General features: G+C 45.8%; 1 protein-coding gene across 1 annotated transcript in view; it reads left to right on the forward strand.

Moving 5' to 3' along the window:
- The window catches only part of dnmbp (dynamin binding protein), a 62,705-nt gene that overhangs the window by 10,653 nt on the left and 27,097 nt on the right, over positions 1-24,955 (forward strand). Inside the window, exons 2-4 of the mRNA XM_080021018.1 lie at positions 8,190-8,344; positions 8,944-9,066; positions 12,254-14,554. Of these exons, the coding sequence (XP_079877144.1) occupies positions 8,200-8,344; positions 8,944-9,066; positions 12,254-14,554 (2,569 nt within the window). The 5' untranslated portion in view covers positions 8,190-8,199. The remainder of the gene's footprint in view (positions 1-8,189; positions 8,345-8,943; positions 9,067-12,253; positions 14,555-24,955) is intronic.

A 24,955-nucleotide genomic window follows, 5' to 3' on the forward strand; every position in this document is an offset into this window, starting at 1 on the left:
ATAGGAAAAGTGTATAAGTAGTTATTAGTAGTAGTAGTTATTCGATTTCCATTATGGTGCCCTTGAGCAAGACACCTATAAACCCTAACCCTAAATTCTCGTGACAACAGTAATTAGACAGTCTCACACATTTTCTTCTTCTTTTCTCCATTAATTATTATTATTATTATTATTATTTGGGGTCCAGCCTGGATTTTTGTTATTATTATTCTCCCTGGCATATTTCGGCCAAAAAGTGTCTGGCCCACGACAACCACTGGCCCATGGACACGGTCGAGGTCTCGTTAGAACCAGGACATCTCAGACATCTTGTGGTTCAAGTTTGATCCATATCGATCTACATTCAGAGCGAGAAGAAATTTTACTGGAAGTAGCATAACGTTTGTGCATAGCCGATACGCCAAGGTTCTAAAACCTCCGATCAGGTGGTGGAGCGGGATGAGATTGTGGCGTAAGACGCTTTGTGACATCATCATCCAATTCGTTTAATATGTGCAAGTTGTGGCTCCGGACGTCCATTTGCGTTGTGTGAGCCGCGTGGTGTAGACTCCATCGCTCTGTAGTGGTTACAAACTGCGCATGTGCAGGTGTCTGTGTATCGTTGGCGGGGCTTTTCGTTTGACTCTTTTTGTAAATAAAGGCATTCAGTTTGTTGTGTCCCTTTCGCGAGATTTGGTGAAGTCATAACATACAAACTGTAGGAGTCCATGATGCCTTTCATGGACTCAGAACGTATCGGGAAAAACCAGAACCCAGAAAACTCTAAATAATCACAGAAGGTCGTCACTGCGTCATTATGTCACCCGGTCATTGTTGCCCCACGCGGCATGGAACGGTCACGTTTCCGGCACTACGTCATCGTTCCCCGACACGACACCAAACGGTCAGCTGCCATCATTGAGAGTGCGGCTCTAGTTCCGCAGACAACACGATGAGGTATAACAATGAGAAGTTCTGGCTGACAGGCAAACATGGCCGGCTGTTTTAAAGACAGGAGGGTTGCGCTGTGTAGACCGCATAGTGGTCGCTCCTCGAAATGAGCGACCAGGAGACGACGGACCGCGGGGGCTGATGCGGTGTTCAACGTAAACTCTGAAAATCGTGCTGCGTTTCAGAGAACCCGGAATCTGGAACTATCTGGAACACCAACTTCGTGATAATACACGTAGTCCGTATGTGCACCTGTCCAGTCACGTGGGCGTGATCAGGATGTATTTGTCATGGACGTTCAGCAGATCACAATTCAGAGTCCGTAGGTCAGACTAAATCAGGAATAGGAATAGGCCAAGAAAATTGCAATCAGTGCATCTCTAGTTGGTAAACATGTTGGGTAACTTTACCAGATGATGCATTTCAAGGGGTACATCCTAATGAGATGAATGTGTGTACTGTATATAGTTAGCTGTAGTAGCTCTCATACGTTGTGATTATCCTCGTCAGGAGACGGCCACGGTGTGAGTGACTGATGGAGTCGTTGAGCGGCAGTCACTCAAACACCACGGAGACTGCTCCGCCGTTGGGGTTCTCACAATATCTTGGCAGCTCTGCAGTACGTCTGACGCCGAAATACGTCCGACCCGGCTAAAACTATCTGGAACACATACTTCGGCATAACCTAGAAACAACGGTCGAGGTGTCGTTTAGACCGCGATCTAACAAGAATCTCGTGATTTAAATTTGATCCGAATCGATCCACTTACGGAGCAGATATTGGTGAAAAACCAAACAACTTCGACCCAAAATATTCAGTTGGTCCTGCTCGACTGAGACTTCACGCGTCTTGTTCTTAAATGAACGACATGAGATTTACAGTAAGATGCTTTATGACGTCATCATATTATTTACTATAAATGTACAGATTCTGACAGAGAATGTCCAGTGTATGGTCTCTCAAACACTGAAATGTCCAACTCAGTGACGCTTTCAAAATCAGGCTTGGCCTCGGGAAAAAAATAAAAATAATGAGATATATATATATATAATATATATAAAATCAAAGTAATTAAATTTGAATTAAAGTCATGACATTCTCATTCGAACCTGTGAAGCTCGTCTTCCACTGGGTTTGTATCTGTTTACAGTGTTGTTCTCTCCGTTGTCTGGAGCCAGGATTCTCAGAGTCGCCGTATCTTATCGCTTACCGTCATAAATCTTAAAGTTTTGACACGCCTTTTATTTTAGGCGTGGCAGGAAGAGCCTTCCGAGTGCAAAGTGCCCCGTGTACTTTATAGCAGGAGACATTGTGTCTCCCACAATGAACACTGTACGGTTTAGTGGTTTGATGAACTCCCAGGCCTATGAACACATGTGCCAGTAGGGTTTCTGAGGTTAAGTATGTGAGTTGAAGTTTACGTCCACTTTTTAAACGATGAAAAACATTTTGTCGAAGAGACATACTTTAAAGTAAAAGTCTCCTTTTCAGCCCGATCAGAACTAGAAAAAACTCCTCGTCCAACAACCGAGTCTGTGTGTGTTGTTCTCCGACGTGTCTGGGAATTAGAATCCAAATGACTTGATTTTGAGAGCTGTTTGCAAAGAGAAGTGTTTTTGAACATTTGGAGGCGCTATGGCCTGGTTCCCCATTAACAAACAATCAAGAACGTGCGCACCGTTGGGAGTCAGAAAACACATCTGGATGCTGTCTTTTTGGTTCGCAGCATTTATGGACGAGACACCGTGCATCATCTGTGAATCATCAGCGTTCCGAGCAAATCGGGGGAGTGAAAAACACTCGTAACATCCCTCGCAATCTGGACTTCTGGGCCAAAATCGGCTCTATTGTCTTGTAGGGTGTACCCCGCTTTAAAAAGGAAACATCTGCTTGCAACTGCCATGATGGTTGAGTATTTTGGGCTTTTTATTATTATTTTTATTTATTTTTATTTTTTTTATTAATACAAAGAGGCTCTTTAATCTGACTCAAGATGGCATTCGAAAGGATATTTTAAAAAAGTGAAGCCGGAACCCACGCATGCCCTGTCAGGCCTTGCTATCACACATTTAGGACATTTAATATTTCAGAAGTCTTGCTGAATGTGCAGTAAATTCAGTGCAGCAGAACCAACCCCCGGTCGCCTTCACCTCCTCTTGACCAACAGCGAGCCTGCCTGGTCATTGGCTGCGTGGGCGTTTAGAAGTCACCGTGCACTCACGGACCACTGACACACTGACGGGGCCCTAAATAACACTAAGAGGCTTGTCTGGCCTCACACAGGATTAGCTGTGAGACGGTTGGCTGGCCGGCTCATCTGAGTGGGGATGAAGGCACGTACTTCCTGAAACTGCCGCAGCTCGGTGTCGGTGTCGCTCTTTATTTGGGTTGCGGCTTAGCAAAGATAACGTGCTGTTTCAATGGGGACACACTGGATCTTACTGGTCGCCGTCCATCGCAACAGGTCAACATCCCCGAAAGCCAGATCAAACAAGGACTTGGTCGTCTGTTGTTTTGATACCGTAGAAACGCGTTAGGTTACTTGCATCATTATCACCAGCAGTGATTCCATCACCCTTTATGAATGAAGAATAAACAATAAAATAATCACAAGGCCAGCAAGATAGAAGCATGTACGAGTCCTGCATACTGTTCGCACATGCATATACGGTAAACTGTTCATACAAGCGTGTCTCTTCCATACAGTAGATTTAACGCGGGCATACGCGGCATGTCTGTGCATGCAACACATGCTTGTACAAATATAATTCAAACCTGTGATAATGCGGAAGTTATTACATCATACCAGCCGATCTGTTTAAAGAAAAATTATGTGAGAGAATATGGGTTTTAGCTTTGAGTTGAATGGATCCGATCCATGCCCAGTATCAAGATGTACTGTAAATGTAGGTGTCTGCAAAGAAAAAATGGCATCTGGTAATCCCCAAGATCAGTGCATTCTGTGTATTATTATTATTATTATTATTATAATTTTTATTTTAATTATTGTATTTTTATTTTTTTTATTTTAAACCTGTGCTATTTTCATGCCATTGCATCTAGGACTAGGAGTGTTCAACTTCTCAACCTGCAGTGGCACTCTTTCTTTCATTCTTTAATCATCGAGATTGCTCGCATTCTGTGTATAAAACGAAATGTGTTTTCATGCCAGTGGGTCATCTTGCGCCAATTCTCAGCCACACTGATGTGTCAGCCACACTGTGGTGGGTTGACAGTGGAAGTGGGCAATTATTGCTTCATCCACACTGAAGACAAGCACAGAGACAAATACTGCTTTGCAAGGGGTGAGATTGTACTCCTTAAGGCAACATAATGGCCTGCAGATTTGCATTTATCTTAATATAATGATGTATTATCTATGAGCAACACAAATCTCATCAAGTTAATCAATTTTAAAAGGTTTTATTTCACTCAAAGTTGCTCTCACTGTTTTGCTTCACTTAATTAGTGAATTAGTGACGTGTCTTCCCTCATTAGTTTTTCTGACGTGAATACAATCTATCTGAGGAAAGCAGAACCTCTTGTCGTGCTGTAGCACATGTCTTCCATGTAGCTGGGATGGAGTGGTGGATTTCAGCCCTGAGGCTGCTCCGACACTTCCCAGAGCCTCCTAAAACAAACCCCTTGTTGATGGGAAATCGGGGAAAACTGGCAACCCTGCCATGCTGTTGGCCAGAGCAGAGAAAACAAGGAAGCGGAAAACTGGTTTATACAATGGAGAATTACCTGACATTTTTGAGCTGAGGGAAGGGCAATTATTATTGATCTGTTATCTCAGAGTCTTACTCACAATTGTCACGTGACACTGAGTCACATTTCTTGTTTCCTTGTAGGACAGTACACTCGAAGGTTTAGGGTGTTCTGCCTGTGCTAATGCACCCAAAACACCCCACTGGGATGTCTAATAGGGGTTTGATTCAAGTGGCAACCACTATGGAGTGTTTAAGTCCATGTGTAAGTCCTTTAAGCTGCAGTTCAGATAATGGCCACTAGATGCTTCAGAAACCTCTGTCTGAATGGAAGTCAATGGAAAACAGCAATATATTCTATCACACTTAAGGTTACAATTGCTGAGTGCACATTTTTTTTGTATGTGTGTGCTGTGGATATCAAGAATTAAATAGAGTTTCCAGGCAGGTCCCTCCCCTGTGTTTGAGCATGGTGGGCGTGTTTCTGCCTCCCTCCGAATGTCTGCGGGGCGTTCTCTCGCCCCTCGACCTCACCTCAGCACACCGTGACTCCGTGCTGCTGCCCAAATCTATAAAGGTGTGGCTCCGTTTCCTGCCAAGGCGGCAGCGAGCATGAAGCCAAACTCGAGCCTTCAAATCGTCCCTTCAGGAACAGGACCATGGTTTTCTTTTACCCCACCGTCTGCCACTCACGCCCCACTCACACTCTCCCACTCACACCTCAGCCTTTTGCCAAACAGGATGGATTGGATTTCACTGGGTCTCTTACGCTGTGGGGTGTTGTGTTATCACAGGCCACTTCACTGGGTGTGAATGACCTCCACAATTATCAAGCAGAACCTTTACTAGTGTCGAGACCGAGGCCAGACAATAAATAAATATTACTGCAGTATCATAGGGTCATGACACAGTGTGGTAGAAATAGAGATTTCTAGTCGAAAGAAGAGACATTTTGTCGGTAAGTACCGTTTTTTTATCACATGGTTCAATGTGATGAATCGCAGTTTGCCTTTTTAACATCAGATTTTTTACTGAGCAGACATTGTGATATGATCAAATGCCATGTGTGATTGAGCCCTGCTTCCGTCTCTCATCTTCCTCTCCTGGTCACCTGCCACTACCCACCGCTAGAACCTGAGCCGTCTCTCTCTCCCCAGGGACGGTGGCACGAAGCCGGGCGACAGCCCCGTTCTCTCTGCGCTCAACCCGACACAGAGGCCCCATTGACCGGCCAAACGACTGCCCTGCTCTCCAATTTCATCTCTTTTCCGGGTTACACCTGCGGGTAGTCCGTCTCTAGATAACAATTGAGAAGGGCTTTGGTTGTCAAGGAAATCTTATTTTTGTTCCTGTGTCGAACTTAGTTAATTAACGAGCGGATAGGTATTTCAAACACTTAGTTTGATTTAGTTTCTTTATGCTAAAGACCAATGAATGTCGGTTTGTTTCTGCAGAGAAGGCCTCGTTAGTCTCTAAATCAGCAGATCAACTGTGTTTTGTTTTTTTCATTTAGTTATGAAGGGTGTCAAACAACCATGGGGTTCAAGAACCAGTGAACTTCGGGTGCTGTGCTGTATGTGGATGTGTGTTGGTTGAGCCACCAAGTGGTGAAAAAGCAAAGCACAAGCATACATAATGAATGTAGTGTGGATCTCATAGGATGAGACCTTGACATGTTGACCCACGCCTTGTTCCAGTGAGTGGTCAGATTTTCTCATGGAATCCGACCCGTTCGACTACAACAAGAACTCGTTGTATAGGAATCATAGTTCAGTGCTTCCACTTGATATGTATTATTCCCCTTCTCTCACACACACACACACACACACACACACACACACACACACACACACACACACACAAGGCTCTGTGTATTGCATCATGAGAGGTCAGAGTGAAGGGTCACCCGTATCGAGCACATCAAAGTCTAGGGTCAGCCATATTGGAGGGGTCAGAGTGCAGGAGGGGTCGGTGCGTAGGTTCAGTCACTTTTAGTGCCGCGTCCCAGGGACAGTTTGGGGTTGAGTGCTGTCTGCAGCTACTACACTACCAATGGAGGAGACACCCAGAGTGGAATTACCCTTTTAATATAAATTTGAATCTATATAAATGTCTTATTTGCTTATACTCTACGGTTGGCTGGCCACCAACACTTCCTGAAACGCGTTCGTTTATTTGCATCATTATCACAAGCAGCGATCCCATCACCCTTTATGAATGAAGAATAAACAATAAAATAATCACAAAGCCAGCAAGGTAGAAGCATGTACGAGTCCTGCATACTGTTCGCACATGCATGTACAGTAAACTGTTCATACAAGTGTCTCTCTTCTCTACTGTCGATTTAAACGTGGGCATACGCGGCATGTCTCTGCATGCAACACATGCTTGTACAAAAATAATTCAAACCTGTGATGATGCGGAAGTTATTACATCATACCAGCCGATCTGTTTAAAGAGAACCAAAATAATATGTGAGAAAATATGGGTTTTAGCTTTGAGTTGAATGGATCCAATCCGTGCCCAGTATCAAGATGTACTGTAAATGTAGGTCTCTGAATCTGTATTTGCAAAGAAATAGTAAGGTCAGGGAATCCCCAAGATCAGTGTATTTTGTGTATCATTATTATTATTATTATAATCTTATTATTATTACTATATTTTTAAACCTGTACTGTCAGCGTGCTTGGCATACAACAGAGTGTTTTTATGCCATCTAGGACTAGGAGTGTTCAACCTGCAAGCACACTATTTTTATCATTCTTTAATCATCGAGATCTGCTCGTGTGTATTAAGTTAAATATGTTTTCATGCCAGTGGGTCATCTTGCGCTAATTCTCACATTTGACGGCCACATTTGACGGAAGTCAGAGAATTGTGGCGGGCTCACAGTGGAAATGGGCACCTATTGCTTCATCTGCCCTGAAGACAAGCACAAAGGCAAATACTGCTTCGCAAGGGGTGAGATTGTACAGCTTAATGGCAAAATAATGGCCTGCAGAATTGCATTTATCTTAATATAATGATGTGTTATCCATGAGCAACACAAAGAAGGGGTCGGTGCGTAGGTTCAGTCACTCGTAGTGCTGCGTCCCAGGGGCAATTTGGGGTTCAGTGCTGTCTGGAGTTACTGTACTACCACTGGAGGAGACACCCAGAGTGGAATGACCCTTTAATATAATTTTGAATCTATATAAATGTCTTACGTTTTAAATATGAATAAACAAGAATTTTGCTTAGAAAATTAATAATTATTAGAAGAAGGAAAATAACATCAGCTGCACTGTTAAGGATGTGTTTTTTTCGGCGCAGTTAAACAGCTGTGGTCGGTCCCCCAGAGAACTCTTATTGGGAAACGTGCGACAGCTGTCTCCTCCTGGCGTATGAACACACATCGCTGTTTCACAACACAACGTCTTGACACCCATTGGCCACTGATAGCGCTCTCTCTCTCTCTCTGTCTCTCTTTCTTTCTTTCATTCTTTCATTCTTTCTTTCTTTCTTTCTTTCTTTCTTTCTTTCTTTCTCTCTCTCCTGCTCCTCGGCAGGTTATGAGGCATGGAGCCGGGGTCGGTGGTGCGAGCCGTGTTCGAGTTCCTCCCCAGCGTCTCTGAGGAGCTGCCGCTCTTCACCGGCGACGTCATCGAGGTGCTCAGCTTGGTGGACGAGTTCTGGCTGCTCGGGAACAAGGATGGGGTCACAGGTGAGAGGTCAGGGGTGATTTATAAAGGCTGTGTGTTTAAATTCAGGCCTAATGCAGGAAACGTACAAAAAACTAGACCGATGGGAATCGTCTCATTTCGATTATCCGGATGTGCAGTCAACACTGGTCCGAGTTAGTTTGTGTTTGAATTAGATTTTGTGAGGACAGAAAAGCAATAAATTGAAAACTATGAACCAAAACAATAGCATTGCCATCTAGTCTGCTTGGACACAGGAGTAGATAGATAGATATTTTATTAATCCCAGGTGGAAAATTGCATTGTCTCTACAGCTCACATCAGAACATTAGACAAAATATTAAGCAATGCGATAAAAATACAAAAAAGTAAAATGGCAATATATGGTAAAGTTGGTAAATATACAATAAACCTAACAGTTAATTGTACACAATAAAAAGATGGCAATAAACCGAATGGTAAACAACAAATATAACCTAAAAAACAACAGAGAAACAGAAAAAAAAAAGGGCCCAAGGGACAGGGTTTCAGAGGACGGTCCACCTCCACTCTATTAAAGGAGACACGTGTGATGCTAAGGCGGTACCACCATGTTGACCCTGGATGCTCTGTCTCCGCCCAGGCCAGTTTCCCAGCACCTTCGTGGAAGCCGTCACCATTCCCACGACCAAGCCCGGAGAGCGACTGTACGTGTGCATCAACGACTTCCCGTCCTCGGAGGCAGGGAACCTGTCCCTGAACAGAGGTACGGCGCCGGCATACGCCCTCGTATGCAGGAAAATGGTGGCTTCATATTTGTTTTGGGGTTTTATTTTAGGTAGTGCAAGCAGGAACCTCTTTTATCACTTATCCCAACCTACCGCTCATTCAAGATTCTTCCAGGTTCTTCTCCCCTTCCCACCAACTAGGTCAGTGTCAGTGGTATACAATTTTTTTTTGCAAAGTCCATCTCCCTCACATTACAAGGACTAGACGAAAAACATTTTTCATGAAATGTAATTAGTCATGTCAAAGCCCTTGCAATTCCTTCGTGCCCTACCAGTGCTGCGTGCCCCACCGAACTACGTTGATTGGTCGCTAGGAAAGGGGGAATTATTATTTAGTTAGTTAGCAAAAAGAGTTAATCATGTCAAATACTCGTGTTTTTTGTTTCTGGTGGAGTTTAAATAAACCACTCGGGGGGCAAAACATTTTCTTATATATTCATTAAGGTTTCAGTCGATAAAACATTTTCAGTCTCCCGAATAAAAGTCATCCCCTTGGGGATTGGATAAATGAGGTTCTGCTGTGACGCACAATGTGCATGTCAGTCCTGTGACCGCAATAACAATGCCATTCTGTATATTTGTTAAAACGCAGATATGTCATCTGTAACTCAAACTGGTCGTGTTTTTCTGCTTGGCCTAACGCTACTGATTTGAAGGAGCTTAATGTTGGCGTCCACAGGTAAATGTGCTCTCTGGTGTTTAATAGTGGTGGTGGTGGTGGTTGTTAGTGAGTAGTTTTACTCCACAGTTGCCTCCTCTGAACTGGCTAGATGGTATTGCACGGGTTATTTATCAATTTTAAAGAACGCTGTATCACAGTTTTTGTGTTGCAATAGTCTCAGAGGAAGTGCTGTGGTGGTTGTGACTGCTAAACCAAAGCTGCTTACAGGAGATGGAGAACTCATTTGACGAGGTCTCCCAATAACTCTCTGAATCCGGGGCGGAAATAAAATGCTCATTCAAGATGAAGGGGGAGGGTCTTCTATCAAAACTAGAGACCCAGCGGATGGCGGCGAGGCATAATAGTAGTTTCCTAAAAGAAAAAGTCTCTTCTTTTGGGTTGTGGTAGCGGAACCCAGATGCAGACAAGACACGCGGGGCTGGGGTGAACCGAGGAACTGCCTTTAATGGAAGAGCCAGGTAACATCCAACATGGGGGTAAAGACGAACTAGCAACAAGACGCACCGAGGGAGGGGGAATAAAATGCACACGGGGGGCATTACATCACCAGGGAGACAGGAAGGGAGACATCCACGGGGACGGAGACGAACTGCGGGACCGGAGGGAGAAGGAAGCACACGGAATAAAGACGTAACACTCTAAGAGGCCGAGACCCAACAGCGGCGTCTGGAGAACACACGTGACAAATATGCTCGCAGTATTGTGGCCGCATGAACGCTAAGCTACGCTAAGGAACGCGAAGAAAATGTTGTGAAAGATCATGGTGGTCAGATAAATGAGTTAAATCAATTATCGACTGAAATTGAAATCTCCTGAATGTTACAAACCGTGTTGACCATTTCCAACGTATATGTAATTAGAAACTGCTCTTTTTTTCATTGTCTCACATCAGAATCAGAATGAGGATTTGCAACAGTCCAAAAAAAATAAAAAAAATTTTTGATAATAAATATAATAATGGTGAAATCCCTCTGAGAGACCAACATATAATTACATATTATTAATATATGCTGCACGTCCTTGCTGGCTGACAGTGTAGCGTTTTAATTCTCTCCTTCGTTGCCACTAGATGTCGCCAGTCACCTCAGTATTTACATTTACAAACTGTTTTTCAGACATGGATTTGCACCCCTTCCTTTTTACACCGTGTGTAGTTCTTTTGTCCGACCTATTTTGAATACAATAATATTAAGAAATGGAACATCATTTAACTAGCACCCATACCAGTACCCCTGCAAAGTCTGAAGGTAGCATGGAGCAAAACCATCTTTACAATTTCTCTTTTGTTTTCTGCAGCTTCCATTTTGCTGTTTTTTCGGCAGAGCAGCGTAGTCCTACAGCCTCTTCCTTGCGTGCGTCACACAATGCAGAGTGATATTGTTTATGTGATATTTCCCGGACATATCGAGACGATACAGCTCCTCCAAATCCATCACGTCCGAGTCCCCCTCGATTTCAACGCAGTTTTTCCATTGTGCCGGACACACAACGTTTCCGAGATCAAAATAAACAAGCGGTCGCCCGTCCTGTAGTAACGGTGTTTCCTGTGTGTTCTACTGTTCCATCCCAGACACAATGGGAGGTGGAGACACAGGTCTCTGGAATGTGACCTCCCTCCACCTTCTGGCCACGCAGCCAACATTCCTCCCACTCCTGTGTCTCCCGGGGCATTAGCTGCAAGTTGACCCCGATACAGGTGCTTTCAAATGAAATAACAACGGTGGAAACGGGCGGCAGGCTCCGGGAGAGGATTTACGGAGGCTCGGGAGAAATGCACAAAACACTGAGGCCTGGTGGTGCGTTCAAACGTGGTTCCTCTGAGAAGGAACCTTTTCTAATAAATGTTTAGTCTTGACTGCACTGGGCTGGCCTCTCTTAAAGCGCTTTCCTCTGCCCCCCACCCCCAGGTCTCTTATAAGCTGCACTAGGCTCCAGCCCCCTGCAACCCTAGACTGGAATGAGCAGGGAAAGAATATGAGAGAATCTATGAGAGTTATAAGCAGCAGTTTAGCACAAAAAAGTGATAACATGCACCAACACTTTATAACAAGCTGTGACTAAGTTCGGCATTTCATATCCATTGTTAAAGGACATGTTGAAATGAAATTAAATTAAATCTTTTCTTTTTTTCAGTATGAACTGAGTATATATATATATATATATATAGATAAATAGATAGATTCAACTAATTGTCATTACACAGAGTACAAGTACTGACTGAGGCAACAAAATGCATTTCACCATCCTAGTAACTGATGTATCTAGGAGCAGTGGGCTGCCTTATAGCGGCGCCCGGAGAGTAGTTAGGGGCTTAAGTGTCTTGTGTGTGTGTGTGTGTGTATTTTCTGTTTTTATATTTCTGTTTGCTTTTATTTAATATTCTCTATGAAGCACGAGGTAACTATCTTGACAAGTGCTTAGAGATAAAGTTTATTCATTATTATTTTTATTATTATTATTATTATTATTATTATTATTTCCAGGTGATGTTGTGGCTGGGGAGACCGGGGACGCCATGGAGCTCGAAGTCACCTGGCGACGCGGCTGCAACGCCTGGGGCACCCGCGGGCTCTTCCCCTCATCCTGCGTGAAGGAGCTCCACCTGTCGGGCCGATCCCGGCAGCTGTCGGAGCGCTCGGCCCAGGCCCAGGCCTCGGACCTCCCCCCCTACGCCCTGGGCCAGGCCCGGGCCCTCATGGACCTCCACGCGCAGCTCCACGAGGAGCTGGACTTCCGCGAGGGGAACCTGATCATCATCACGGGCCTCCCGGAGCCCGGCTGGTTCCAGGGGGAGCTGGAGGGACGGAGGGGGGTGTTCCCAGAGGGGTTCGTGGAGCTCCTGGGACCCCTCCGCTCTCCACAGGACCCCGATCCAGTGGGCTGCCGGGACCTGAACTATAACTCTGAGCAGTTGGACTACGATGATCCTTTCGATGCAGGGGAGGGAATTGAGGATGAAGGTGAGGAGGATGAGGAGATGCCTGAACAGGACGATGAAGACACAAGAGAAGAGGAAGAGCGCTTGGAAGATGATGAGGAGGAGGAGGAGGAGGACGAGGAGGGTGGCTTGTACGGAGTGGCGCTCTATGAGTTCCGGGCCATGGAGCCCGGGGAGCTGGACTTCGACGTGGGCGATCGTATCCACGTGATAAGCACTTTGGAGGATGGCTGGCTGGAGGGTGAGCTGAAGGGAAGACGCGGCATCTTCCCTCATCGCTTCGTGAAACTGGAAGACGATGGGCGGGGAACGGCGGGGGAAACAAACGTCCCCGAAACGGAGAGCGAGAAGGTGGAAGACTTTCGCACCTTGGAACACAGCTCCGGTCCGCTGTGTCCCACCACGCCAGGGTACGGTTCTGAGTGGACGCCGAGCGAGGACCACACGGTGTGGGACCTGGACTACTTTGAGAGGGCGGAGCAGGAGCGGCGGTGGCAGACAGAACGGGTTAATCACGGCGCCGGAGCCCCAACACAGGAGCGGGGAGGCTCAGCACAGAGGAGCGGCGCCGCACACTGCCAACCGCCCAGACCTGTCGGCCCCACCAGGCGAGGACCTGTGAGACCCAGGTCTGCTCCACCTGCACGGCCCAGTCTCCCACCCCGAACCTTCCTTCCTGCGCTGAGCAAGAAGCAATTTGCCACCCTGTTACACAAACCCTCCAGCGCAGAAAACGGTAAAGGGTCTAAGGCATCGTCCACACCACCCAAACACCTTCACAGCCTGACCCTTCCCAGCAGCCTCCGAGGTTGGTCTACAGACCGAACATCCCAGAGGTCACCAGCTGATGGCGCCACCGTTAGCAGCAAAGGCGGCATTCTTGGCAAGGCATTAATTAGCATCGTGGAAGGCCAAAGGCAGAAAAAGCTGTCTCGCCACGCCAGCGTCAGCGATGCTGATATGACAGGTAGCGCAGAGAGACGGGTCCATCCCAACCAGACGGGCCGTGGTTTTAATGGATTACTGCCTGGCTCCCTCACCCTGGACGCCCTGATAACCTCAGCGGGTTCCCTGGAGGCCAAGCTATCGCAGCAGCTCTTTGAGTTCGAGAGGAGCCTGACAGCTCCGCACGGCGGCACCAACACGGCTGCCGGCTTCCACAACGACATTTCCGCCGCTGACCAAGACGTGGGCGGCGGTCAAAGCCACGTCTCGCGCCACTTCTCCATTTTGGACTACAGCAGCGAGTGTGACATCATCCGAGGCTCCTCCCACTCTCCCGTGCCCCACTTCCTGCGAGCGTCGCCCCCCCACTCTTCCCCGTCGTCGCTGGAAAGGCGCAACACTCTGCGGCCCCCTCCACCCCGCCCCAGAGTCCTTCGGCCCCCCGCCCCGCCTCCTTATAAACCTGCCCGCCGGGCCCCGCGTCCCCCTCCTCCTTGCCCGAAACAGACAACTCCCCCTCCATCCTGCAACCACAGCTCCAACAGCCCCATCTTCTACACCCCCGACGAGGGCTCGGAGCAGCCGGCGGACGACGACTTTGGCGACCTCGCCGCGCACCAGGAGCAGGAAATGGAGCGGCAGCTGGAGGAGGAGAGTGAGCTGGAGAGGCAGATGGAGATGGAGAGGCAGACGGAGAGGGAGCGCGAGGAAGAGTACCGCCTGTTGCTGCGGCTGCAGGAGGTGGAGCACGACATGGAGGCGTACGCGTGCACAGCGGAGGAGCTGCGGGCGATGCTGGAGGAGGAGGAGGACGAGGCGGCGCGCGTGCAGGCCCTGGAGAACCTGGAGTTCTGCACCTACACCCTGGAGACGCTGGCCCTGGAGCAGCTGCAGCTGCAAGGTAAGAGCCATGGGCGGCGACTGTGGTCGGAAGGCCTGTCCTCAGAGCTTGTTTCGTTTAACGATTACGTGTTTATCACTGATGCATTTTCACAGTTTTAAAGAAAAATTTGTTTAAACATTTTTATATTCGAGAAAAAATATATATTGATTAAGGCCTCGTCCACATGTAGTATTTTCTGTGTGTTTTGGCCTTCCATCCCCACAAAAACAGTGTTTTAGGGAACTGAAAACAAAGGTTTGAGGCAATTCTCACTTTCATTGTAATATTAAAAGATCCAAACTGCAAAAAAAAACAAAACCTTAAACACCATAATATTTAAGGGGCTGGAGCTTTGATAAGTTTGGGGTGACAAACAGCACAGCCTTCATGTGGTTGTGCAAATCTGTCCAAAGATTTGTTTGTATTTACCACACTGCTAGATGTGCAGGGGGAGGGAAAGTCGCCTTTGTAGGTGGTTGGTTTTGTTCTATCTTAACCTTGTACTCTCCAGCTTCGACCCATTTGTTTAAAAAGTAATGAAAACGTACTCAGGTTTACGTTACTGAGATGCAGTAATCCAAAAGAATACACAACTAATTACTGCATTAAGAGGGTTATTCGTAATCCCCGATGGATTAAATTGCGGCTCTGACCTTCCCAGTCAGGTCCATGTAATTACTAGTTTTCACAATATTTGTTAAGTGTCTCGCAAGTTAAAACATGTGGTTTAATACATCAGCGTGGGAGACACTCAGCTCATGATGACAGTGTGTTCACCAGAGGACAAGAGGCGTCAAGTTCCAACCGCTTCCAAGGAGGTTAATACTGCAAACCATGCAGTCGTTGAAATGATCAGATGAGGCGGCACTTTCTTGATCCCCCAATGAATTGCCCTTTTGGTTTAACTTAACGCAGCTCCTGTATGCATCCGGGTCAATTCGGTCTTTTTTTTTTTTTTTTAAGTTTTAACTAGAAATGCAAACAAAAATCAAAAACTAAAAGGTGAACTGGAGCGAAAAATATAGTAAGAATAGACCCACATATTGAAAACACAAAGACATGCGTCACGGTCATGTGTTCCTCACCTATTCACCTTCACACTTTCGTGGGTCTACGATTCAACAACTATTTATATTTTTCACAGTACATAGCAGTGCACGGGCCCTAATATTATCCGTTGTGAAAGCAGAGAGGAGTCACAGTCACTTCTCCTAGATGGACGTGATCCTACACGTCGGCGCCTTTCGAATAACAGGATGAACAGAATCCAGGTCGTCGCCATGTGACTGATTTGCTGCCTCGCAGGTGTTTGGTTTGATGGGAATGTCACGGGAATCCAATGTCAACAAGGAATTTGAATCAAACAGTGATTCCACTTCAGTGGAAGTGTCATGTCGGCGTGGGTCGTATTTGAATCGGGGGCCGACAGGGAGATGGGATCCGACAATTTTCCCTTGCGCAGCACAGTCTGGTTTTCCGTGTCATCTCAGGCAGCTTTAAGACTTTTCCATGTACAGTACATTTTTAAATACGGAAATAATTTGGAAATTCACAAGCACTTTGTTCATTTTTGAAATCTAAAAAAACTTTAAAAGTACAGATGAAACATGAACAATACGGCTGAGCCTTGGGAGTGGGGTCTGGGGACCCTCCAAGGGGTTCCAGTGGGTTCCCAGCAAAATGAATGAATAGTTTAACTTCATGGTTATTTAATTTAAAAGATGTTTGACCATCATATCACTTACGTTAATGACTGTTTTGATCTCAGTTCCACTGTTGTCCCACGAAATATTCCATAGATTCCCAGAGACTGAATCTTATCAAACGGAGTCCTTGTCCTCACAGAGGGTCCTTACTATGAAGATGAGGTTGAGAATCGCTGGTTAAGTCTCTCGATTTGTGTCCCAAACTGAGTGTCTCTGAACTGTTTTTGGGCCCCTCAGTCTTAGCGGAGCAGGAGAGCATTTTCATCACGTAGTTGCTAGGTGCATTCCAGCACACGGCACACGGGCCTCATCTTTCCGCTTTCCGTCGCACGCCATCCAGCTCCCACGTCTCCGACGTGCTCCTCAGACTTTCCTATCTGCCTCTCTCTCTCTTTCTCTCCCTCTCTCTCTTCCTTACACACCTTCTTTTCATGGCAGCATTCGGGATTTTAAGAATATTATAGCGACAGGGCGGACACGACCCACGTCGGAGGGAGATCCGAGGTCTGTTTTTTTTACGGCCATTGCCTGCCGTTGTTGGGACGGGAGCTCGGGAGGGCAAAGCCCGCACCCCAGGTAGGGCTCTGCGGCGGTTTGGTGGAGCTCAAGCGATATCTGTCGTTCTGCTGAAAATCCATAGATAGAATAATGACGAGTGCTAGACTATTTCTTTTTTACTTTTTCATTGGGCATGTATTAGTTTATTTTCTTTGGCAACGTACAAACCCCCCTATTTGGGGGTGGTCAGTGTGGCGCAGCCGGTCCTCTATTGACAGCCGAGCTGATCCGCAGAAGGAGCAGCGGGGAGGAACTTACTGGGGTCCGACTACCGTGGACGTTAAGAAGGGCAGGAATGTTTCTGACTGACCCAAAATGCCCAGAGTTTCCAGCCGATTTGGAGATGAAAACCCGCAACCCACATGCCGGTGAAGTCGACGCCGAGTTTTCATGGGGTGACTAATATTAATTTTGTATCGATTAAATATCAGCGATATAGAAAACACCGATCCGGCTTTTGGGTGAAAGCAATGTTTCATAGTTCAGCGAATATTAAATGTTTATGCTGCTAGTTAACGGTTCCACTTTGGGAGGGGTCCCTATATAATTTCCCGTCTTACTCTAAGGTTTCTGTTTAAATCGAGGCCTGGGGCTCGTCTCAAAGGGGTTGGGAGGTTTAAAATGACAAAACAGAATCAGCTGGAAAAAACAAAAGCCTGGACCATATTAGATCGACAGACCGAGATTATTCGGTCATCTTTCATTGGACTGTGGTCTGTATACACATTCATCGTGTCGTTTCTGACGTGAGGTCAGAGGTCAGAGGTAAGCACCGAAATGCTTTCGACCCCGAAACAGCTGATTCACCGGTTGAACCAGTAGCGTCGATTGCGTTTTACATAGCAAATGGAAGCAGGCAGAGGAGGAAACAAGTCAGATGAAAGAGCTGAATAGTTTTAAAAATTCTTTGTCAGGCGATAAACCCCCTGTCACTTCCTCAGCTCCTCCCAACCTGACTTTTAACCTCTGTTGAATATTACGATTGAGTAATGTGAAATGAAATGCTGCAAATGCATCTTAACACCTGATTGAAAAGAAATATCATATTATTCTGTTCGGTCTCCCTGGCTCTGTGTGTGTGTGTGTGTGTGTGTGTGTGTGTGTGTGTGTGTGTGTGTGTGTGTGTGTGTGTGTGTGTGTGTGTGTGTGTGTGTGTGTGTGTGTGTGTGTGTGTGTGTGTGTGTGTGTGTGTGATTTGTGTATTAAACGTGCACACCACCTACACACACACAGGCTATTGAAAACATAAATTTGATCGGTTTATTATCCAACTGAAACCGAACCATGACAATATTTTCAAAGAAAATACACAATACTTATTGAAAATGTTTGTAATGGAATACTACAGTTGCTGCTAGGACTATAGCAGCTGTAGTATAGGGTTCTATCCATCAAATGTTTTGAATTTTATAATTGAATCATCTTTTTGTTGATATTATGCTGCAATATTAGTGGCATAAAATAATTACCTCCATAAATAAGAAAAAATTGTTAATTAAAAAAGTTTATTTCTCCTCAACCCAACAAATGGAAACTGATATCATTTCACATTCTATTTAGTGCAATTGGAGAATTACAATTTTGCATACAGGGGTAATAATTGTGATGGCTCCAGGGTATTTTTTTCACGTATGGCAGGAAGCAGCTTTTGGGGCAGAACAGGTTGCAGGTGCTTCTCCAATTTGCTTTTCACAGGAGGACAGGAAGCCGGAGACCAGCAACCTTTCATAACCAGATCTTATCTAATCACATAGCCCATCTCTCTCTCTCTCTCTCTCTCTCTCTCTTTCTCTCTCTCACCTCTTTGTAATTTACCACAGTGTTTGGAATGGGAATCATCCAACCTTTCTACTTTCACGATGGGTGAAATTAGCAACAATCTGATGGGACTTAATAGCAGGTCATCAATGCTGCTTGTGGAACAAACTTTATCATTTTCAACTGACACAATTATTATTTCATGCATTCTAGTTAATAATGAAAACAAACAAACCTATAATTCAATAATCATTATTAAATTATTTTTAGCACTGAATAAATGGATCATTATGTAGTGATACAAATGTAAATTTGTGTACTTTTTATTATGAATATGTAATGATTAATAATAATGATCACTATATAGAGTCATTATAGTTAATCATTTAAATATACATTACACACATAAATACACACATATCATAATTAAGTATTTTAATGACTATTATTATTAGTAGTAGTATTAATAATAATAATGATAATAATAATAAAACTCACTTTGTCTTGTAAACTCTCGGAGGTGTGCACATGTCAGGCCACATGCCACGCACACACTCAAGTGTAAAGTGTTTCCTTAATGGTCTGTGCTGTATGTGCACGCACACACACACAAATGCACAACCTCATACACACAAATGCCATTGCTCACTCCCTCTCTCTCTCTCTCTCTCTCTCTCTCTCCATGCTTTAGTAGGGTGTGTATCACGGTGTGAAGTGTGAGACAATGGCTGCTTATTGTTACGAGGGAGAAACTCGGGAGTTGGATAAATACCTCACCTGTGCTCCCCATTGCTCCAGTACAAGCAGGTGGAACTTCAGTCAAGTCCATGTACTGAGTTCAGTTAGAATTCAGTCTGCGGGGGTTTCAAGGTGTTGGCTGTGATGGAATGTTCACATTTGATTGATCTGTACAAAGTGCATCTACTGATAAGATGTTTCACTGCAAATCTGTTGATGCATAACAACCACATCACAGACGTGAGACGTAACCTCTTCTTCACATGGCCATGTAGTTCTTTCACGGTCAGCGGCGTTAACGTGATGCTGTGGCTGCCGACAACATCAACGACGCGCCCAACATGTGAAGAGCCCACTGCGTTTGTTGAATATGGAAAACTGCAAATACAGCTGGGGACGGAATTATTTGCCTTACCAAACAGCTTGTGAGAGGAATGCCGTGTCTGACATTCCTACAGGGACAGAGTTTCGGTTGCGTCCTGCCGCTGGAAGCCGATATGTTTTCACACTGATAATTAAACGTGATTAGTAAGAAAGTAAAGGACGCCGTCTGGGTTTACATTTCAGAAGTTCAACCTGCGGCCTTGCTCGTGTATAATGTGTGCTCGTGTATAATGTGTGTGCCGTCGCCGTTTTACCTTTGGAGTCATTTAGTTAAATATGTGTCAAACCCTGCCAACCAAGTAATGTTTACTTCATATATAATTGGTGAACATTGTTTCAAAATATTGGAAATAACCTGAGGAATAAATGTAATACTGAATGTTGTTATATAATTCACCAATTTCCTCCCTTTAATTTGCCTAAAATAAAAAATATATTTTATTGCAATTTAGTAGAAAGAGGCTTTGTCAATATCAAATAATTTTATTCTCCTAAATCTAGATCCCGATCTTCGTGTGTGTGTGTGTGTGTGGGTGTGTGTGTGTGTGTGTGTGTGTGTGTGTGTGTGTGTGTGTGTGTGCATTTTGAGTCCCTTTAACCTTAACCTGCCCCATTACTGGTCGTGTTTTTTTTTTTGTTTTTTTTTCCACCAGTAGGGCGAGGGGGGTAGGGCTGCATTATACTCAAGCTTTATGAATAGGCCTGAGTTTTTTCTCACACTAAAAGATAGTCTGAGAGCGGGGACGGAGCAGAACAAAAGCTCATTGTGCACACCGAGAGCTGCTTTTTCACAGCTCTGTATTACTAGTTAAATGTACTTAAAGTAGTTTCTGAAGAAACCAGAAAATAGTGGACATTGGGGATGGTACTTTTTACTTTAGTGTATTTGGAACGCAGGTAATGCAGTTTTTTGTCAGACCCTTATTTCTCCATCTGAACCTATTTTCGTTTTTAGGCTAGATTAGAACTTTACCGTGGACAAATAGAATAAAATCTATGTCTGTCTGCTCTCAGCATCAGAACACAATTACACAAACAGACGGAGGAGGAATATGTATTACTAACTAAATCTTGTGGAAACCATGATGTCAAATTTGCCCATCTGCTATGGTCAGCATGAAATGGCAATTTGACACTGTTTTTTCCACACTGTTGAGCAGTGTGGAAAAAAAGAACAAAACAGGAAAGGGGAAAGGAAGGCAGCCTGTTGCGTGGAAATGGAAGTGACTCTGTGCCAAAACTATACAGCACCTCAAAGGCAGAATATGAAGTTGGTCACCTTCCTCCCTCAAAGTAAATCTCTAGTCGAGACTGTTTTCCTGCAAACAGAGTTTCTAGCCAATTGAAATGCTGGGAGGGGCCCACAGGCTAATCCTCCACTCATGTGACTCTGCTCAATCATTAACCTGGGGAGGCCCCTCCTTTAACAGCCCTGGCCCTCCCCCTCCTCCTACCATTCGCCGGCTGGCAGTGGGTGTGGGGGGGGGTAAGATCTGGTTGCTCAGAGGGCTGGGAGGCGCTTGGGCTTGACAGTCCCGTTGAGGCAGTGGAGAGAGAGCCACAGACAGAGCAAGTTAGAGAGAGAGTTATAGAGAACCATGCCTAACAGGTGGATTCCCCTACAATCCTTAGCCATGGAATGTAAGGACGTAGGGAGCAAGCAGCCACATTGAAAAGAGGGACCATTCGCTGTCCTGGAGGTGGGACTGATCTGGACACGGAGCCACCATGAACGGCCAGGTGGTCTTTGGCCATCCAGCTGCTCCACCCGGGTTCGGTGCGGTGGACTGGAACCGCATGCCTGCTGCCCCAGTGAGGAGAGGAAAGAGCGTGGAGGAGCTCGGGGATGCTGGCTGGGCCAAGGAGAGAGAGAGGATGATCCGACTGCAGCAGCTCCAGCAATTGCATCAACTCCAGCAACAGCAACAGGTGGGATATCCTGGGTACCAACTAGTTGCTGGGCAGCCGCAGGGACCAGTGATGGTGATGGGTCCCGTTGACCAAGTTCTGCCTCCAGGGTATCCCGTGCCTGTTCATAGTGGCCTAGTTTCTGTTCCAGGTGGGCAAATGGTGGCATTAGGTGGGCCAGGGCCACCTCCGGGGCATGTGCAGGCTCCATGGCCAGCACAATGGGAAAACCAAGCACTAATAAGACAGGACAATGTTTGCCGTCAAGCAAGCTGGGAATTTGAGGGCCGGGACAATACAGCCTTCAAAGACGTAAGGCCTCAAAGCAGGGATCTTTATTTCCACCCTGGTTCAGAGAATGGTCACCTTGAGCTGAGGATATCTGAATGGAAAGGAAAACATTGTTTCTACCAAGGGCCGGAGGACTTCAACTCCCAAGATCACTGCAGAGAGCCACAGCAAAAGGTCAGTGACCTCAGAGGTCAAGAGAGGTATGACCGGTCAGACAAGGAAAGGTATGACAGAAAAAATAAGGACTACAGGGTAAGGGAAAGAGACTATGAATCTGATGGTTATGGTGATAACGCGCACAGAGACTCGGAACAGTATGACACTAAGGACAGGTACAGACACAGGGATCATCATGACAGGAGGTATGACGAGGACCCTGACAAGTATTACCATAATAGGAAAGACGATAAACACAGTCTGCGAGAATGTGACCGGTACAACAGGCAACAAAAGGACCACTATGATCAAAGAGACGGAGACCTCTATTCTCACAGAGAGGACTCTTACAAACACCGGGATAGAGGTGGCTACTGTGGGGACCAAGATGGAGATCACTATGACCGGGAAGAGGGAAGCCGCAAGAGAGAAAAGGACAAATATCGACGCAGAGAAGACGATTACTTCTATGATGAGAGAAAAGCTCGGGACCGTCATAATGAACGCCAAGTGGAGGATGACTATTACCAGCAAGAAAGTTCTTACAAAGACAGAGAAGCCTATGGTTGCAGCCACGGGGAAACTTCTTATCACAGAGATGGTGACCACCGTGATTCTGGATTGGATCACCACTATAGCTATAAGGACAGGGAAGCCTCTTGCAGCTACAGAGACAGCTATGACCGTAAGAAAGATGACCACTACAACCAGAAAAGGAGGGATGACTACCAAGACGCAGAGGGTTATGAGCGCAGGCCTACGGACAGCTACGACCGAACATCACGGGACCACTACAACTTTGACGACGAGGACCCCAACCATCGCGCGGGCACCGACCGCTACGAACGCAGAGAAGGGGGCTGCCTCCGTGACAGGGCCCGAGACAGATACCAGGACGTGCGGTCGACATCCGTGGATTCCCGGTATGACGATTTGCCCGACAAAGGCGTCAATAAGACGCACTGCGAGCAGTGGGTTGAGGAACAGAACAAGAAGCTGAAGCTCAGGGAAATGCTCTCCTACGAGGACCCTGGAATGTACCACCGCAGCGAAGACCAGGAAAAGGGATATGAGTCCTGCTCTGGAGGCACAGGGCCAAAACGGGGTCACAAACCCGTCTATGTGGGCTCTCTGGATCGTAGCAGCTTCTACAGGAAGACGGCCCCAAGCTCCCTGCGAAAGTCACAGTTTGCCACCACCAGGAAGCAGGATCAAGGTAAAACTTTGAGGATGGGTGGTGTTTTGTAGTATAGCACTTGATGACTGATGGTGACGTGCGAGCTGTATTTACAAGGGGTGTGTGTGTGTGTGCGTGTGTGCGTGCGTGCGTGCGTGCGTGCGTTTTCCACTTTAGGTTTTGCTTTGGCGGAGTAATAGGCTATTAATTCCATGCAATCGAGCGGGCACAGCAGGAAGTTGATTTTCAAAATGATTGTAGCTGAGGGTTACAATCACCCCCCTCCCCTCCAAAAAATCACAAGCCAATTAAACAAAAATAGTTCTAACTGTGTAGCTCTAAAGACATCACATCAAAAATGTTTGCATGGTTGCTAATCCCACAAATCACAACAGAAGGTCAATAACACTGAGACACTGCTGTCTCAGTCAGAGTTACTGACTTGATTGGATCTTTGCAATCAATACAGGGAGGTCAAAAGTGCTGAGTCGCCAGGCACTCCCTTACTTCCTAGGAGTGTGTGTGTGTGTGTGTGTGTGTGTGTGTGTGTGTGTGTGTGTGTGTGTGTGTGTGTGTGTGTGTGTGTGTGTGTGTGTGTGTGTGTGTGTGTGTGTGTGTGTGTGTGTGTGTGTGTCGGACAGAACTGCAGTATGTGAGTGACTGTTCCCTTCCTTATCTCTGTGTGTTTGTTCGTACACCCATGCGTCAGTATCGCTTCTTCTCACAAGGTGAACCTAAAGGTATTTGTAGGCCAGAGGAAACCCGTGGAGCCAGTTGGGCGAGTTCTGGGTTTTTGTTGTCTCTGGCATGCTCCCTCTCTCTCTTTTTTCTTTTTCTCTCACACTCTATCTGTCTGTCATTTTTTCTTCTGTTTTCATTCACCAATCCCCATAAGTGACGAAATGTGAAACTATGAACGGTCAGTTCAGTTACTGCTCCTGATAGAAAATGTACTGATTCTATTTAGACTTTATTGTATTTCAGAATGAACCCCCTCGTTGGTGAGTTAGTTTGACTTTCAGGCCATTTCCTTTGGTAACCCCCGAAAAATCTTATCAGAGACGTTTCATCACCTGGCAATTTTGGGGTGTGTCCAAACTTAACACACAGGGCTCTGCTAGGGTTGGTTTTGGGTTAGTCATCGCTCTGTTTGGGGAGTTTATTTTGATACACTGATAAAGAATCAATCTGTCTTTAAAGTGTGTGTGTGTGTGTGTGTGTGTGTGTGTGTGTGTGTGTGTGTGTGTGTGTGTGTGTGTGTGTGTGTGTGTGTGTGTGTGTGTGTGTGTGTGTGTGTGTGTGTGTGTTCTTATTTGTTGACCCAACTTCTGGCAAAGTAATTTTCAACATACCTTATCTCCTGAAAGATTATATATTTTTTGAAAAAGTCTGTCATCATATTTTAGATGGAATAAAAGTGTGTGTGTGTGTGTGTGTGCGTGTGTGTCTGTGTGTGTTCACATAGATGTAGTTGCTGGTTTCATTTTCTTATTTGTTGACCCAACTTCTGAACTAAGGAATTTCAGCAAACCTTATGATCTGAAAACATATCCCTTTTCATGAAAAGTTCTGTATCAAATTTGAAATGAAATCAAAGAGTGTGTGTGTGTGTGTGTGTGTGTGTGTGTGTGTGTGTGTGTGTGTGTGTGTGTGTGTGTGTGTGTGTGTGTGTGTGTGTGTGTTGGTGTCCTCTTGCTGAGTTCATTGTCTCTGGGCAGAAGCAGGTGGCGCCCCTAAAATCCC

Source organism: Zeus faber (assembly GCF_960531495.2).
Source record: "Zeus faber genome assembly, chromosome: 20".
Lineage (NCBI taxonomy): Eukaryota > Metazoa > Chordata > Actinopteri > Zeiformes > Zeidae > Zeus > Zeus faber.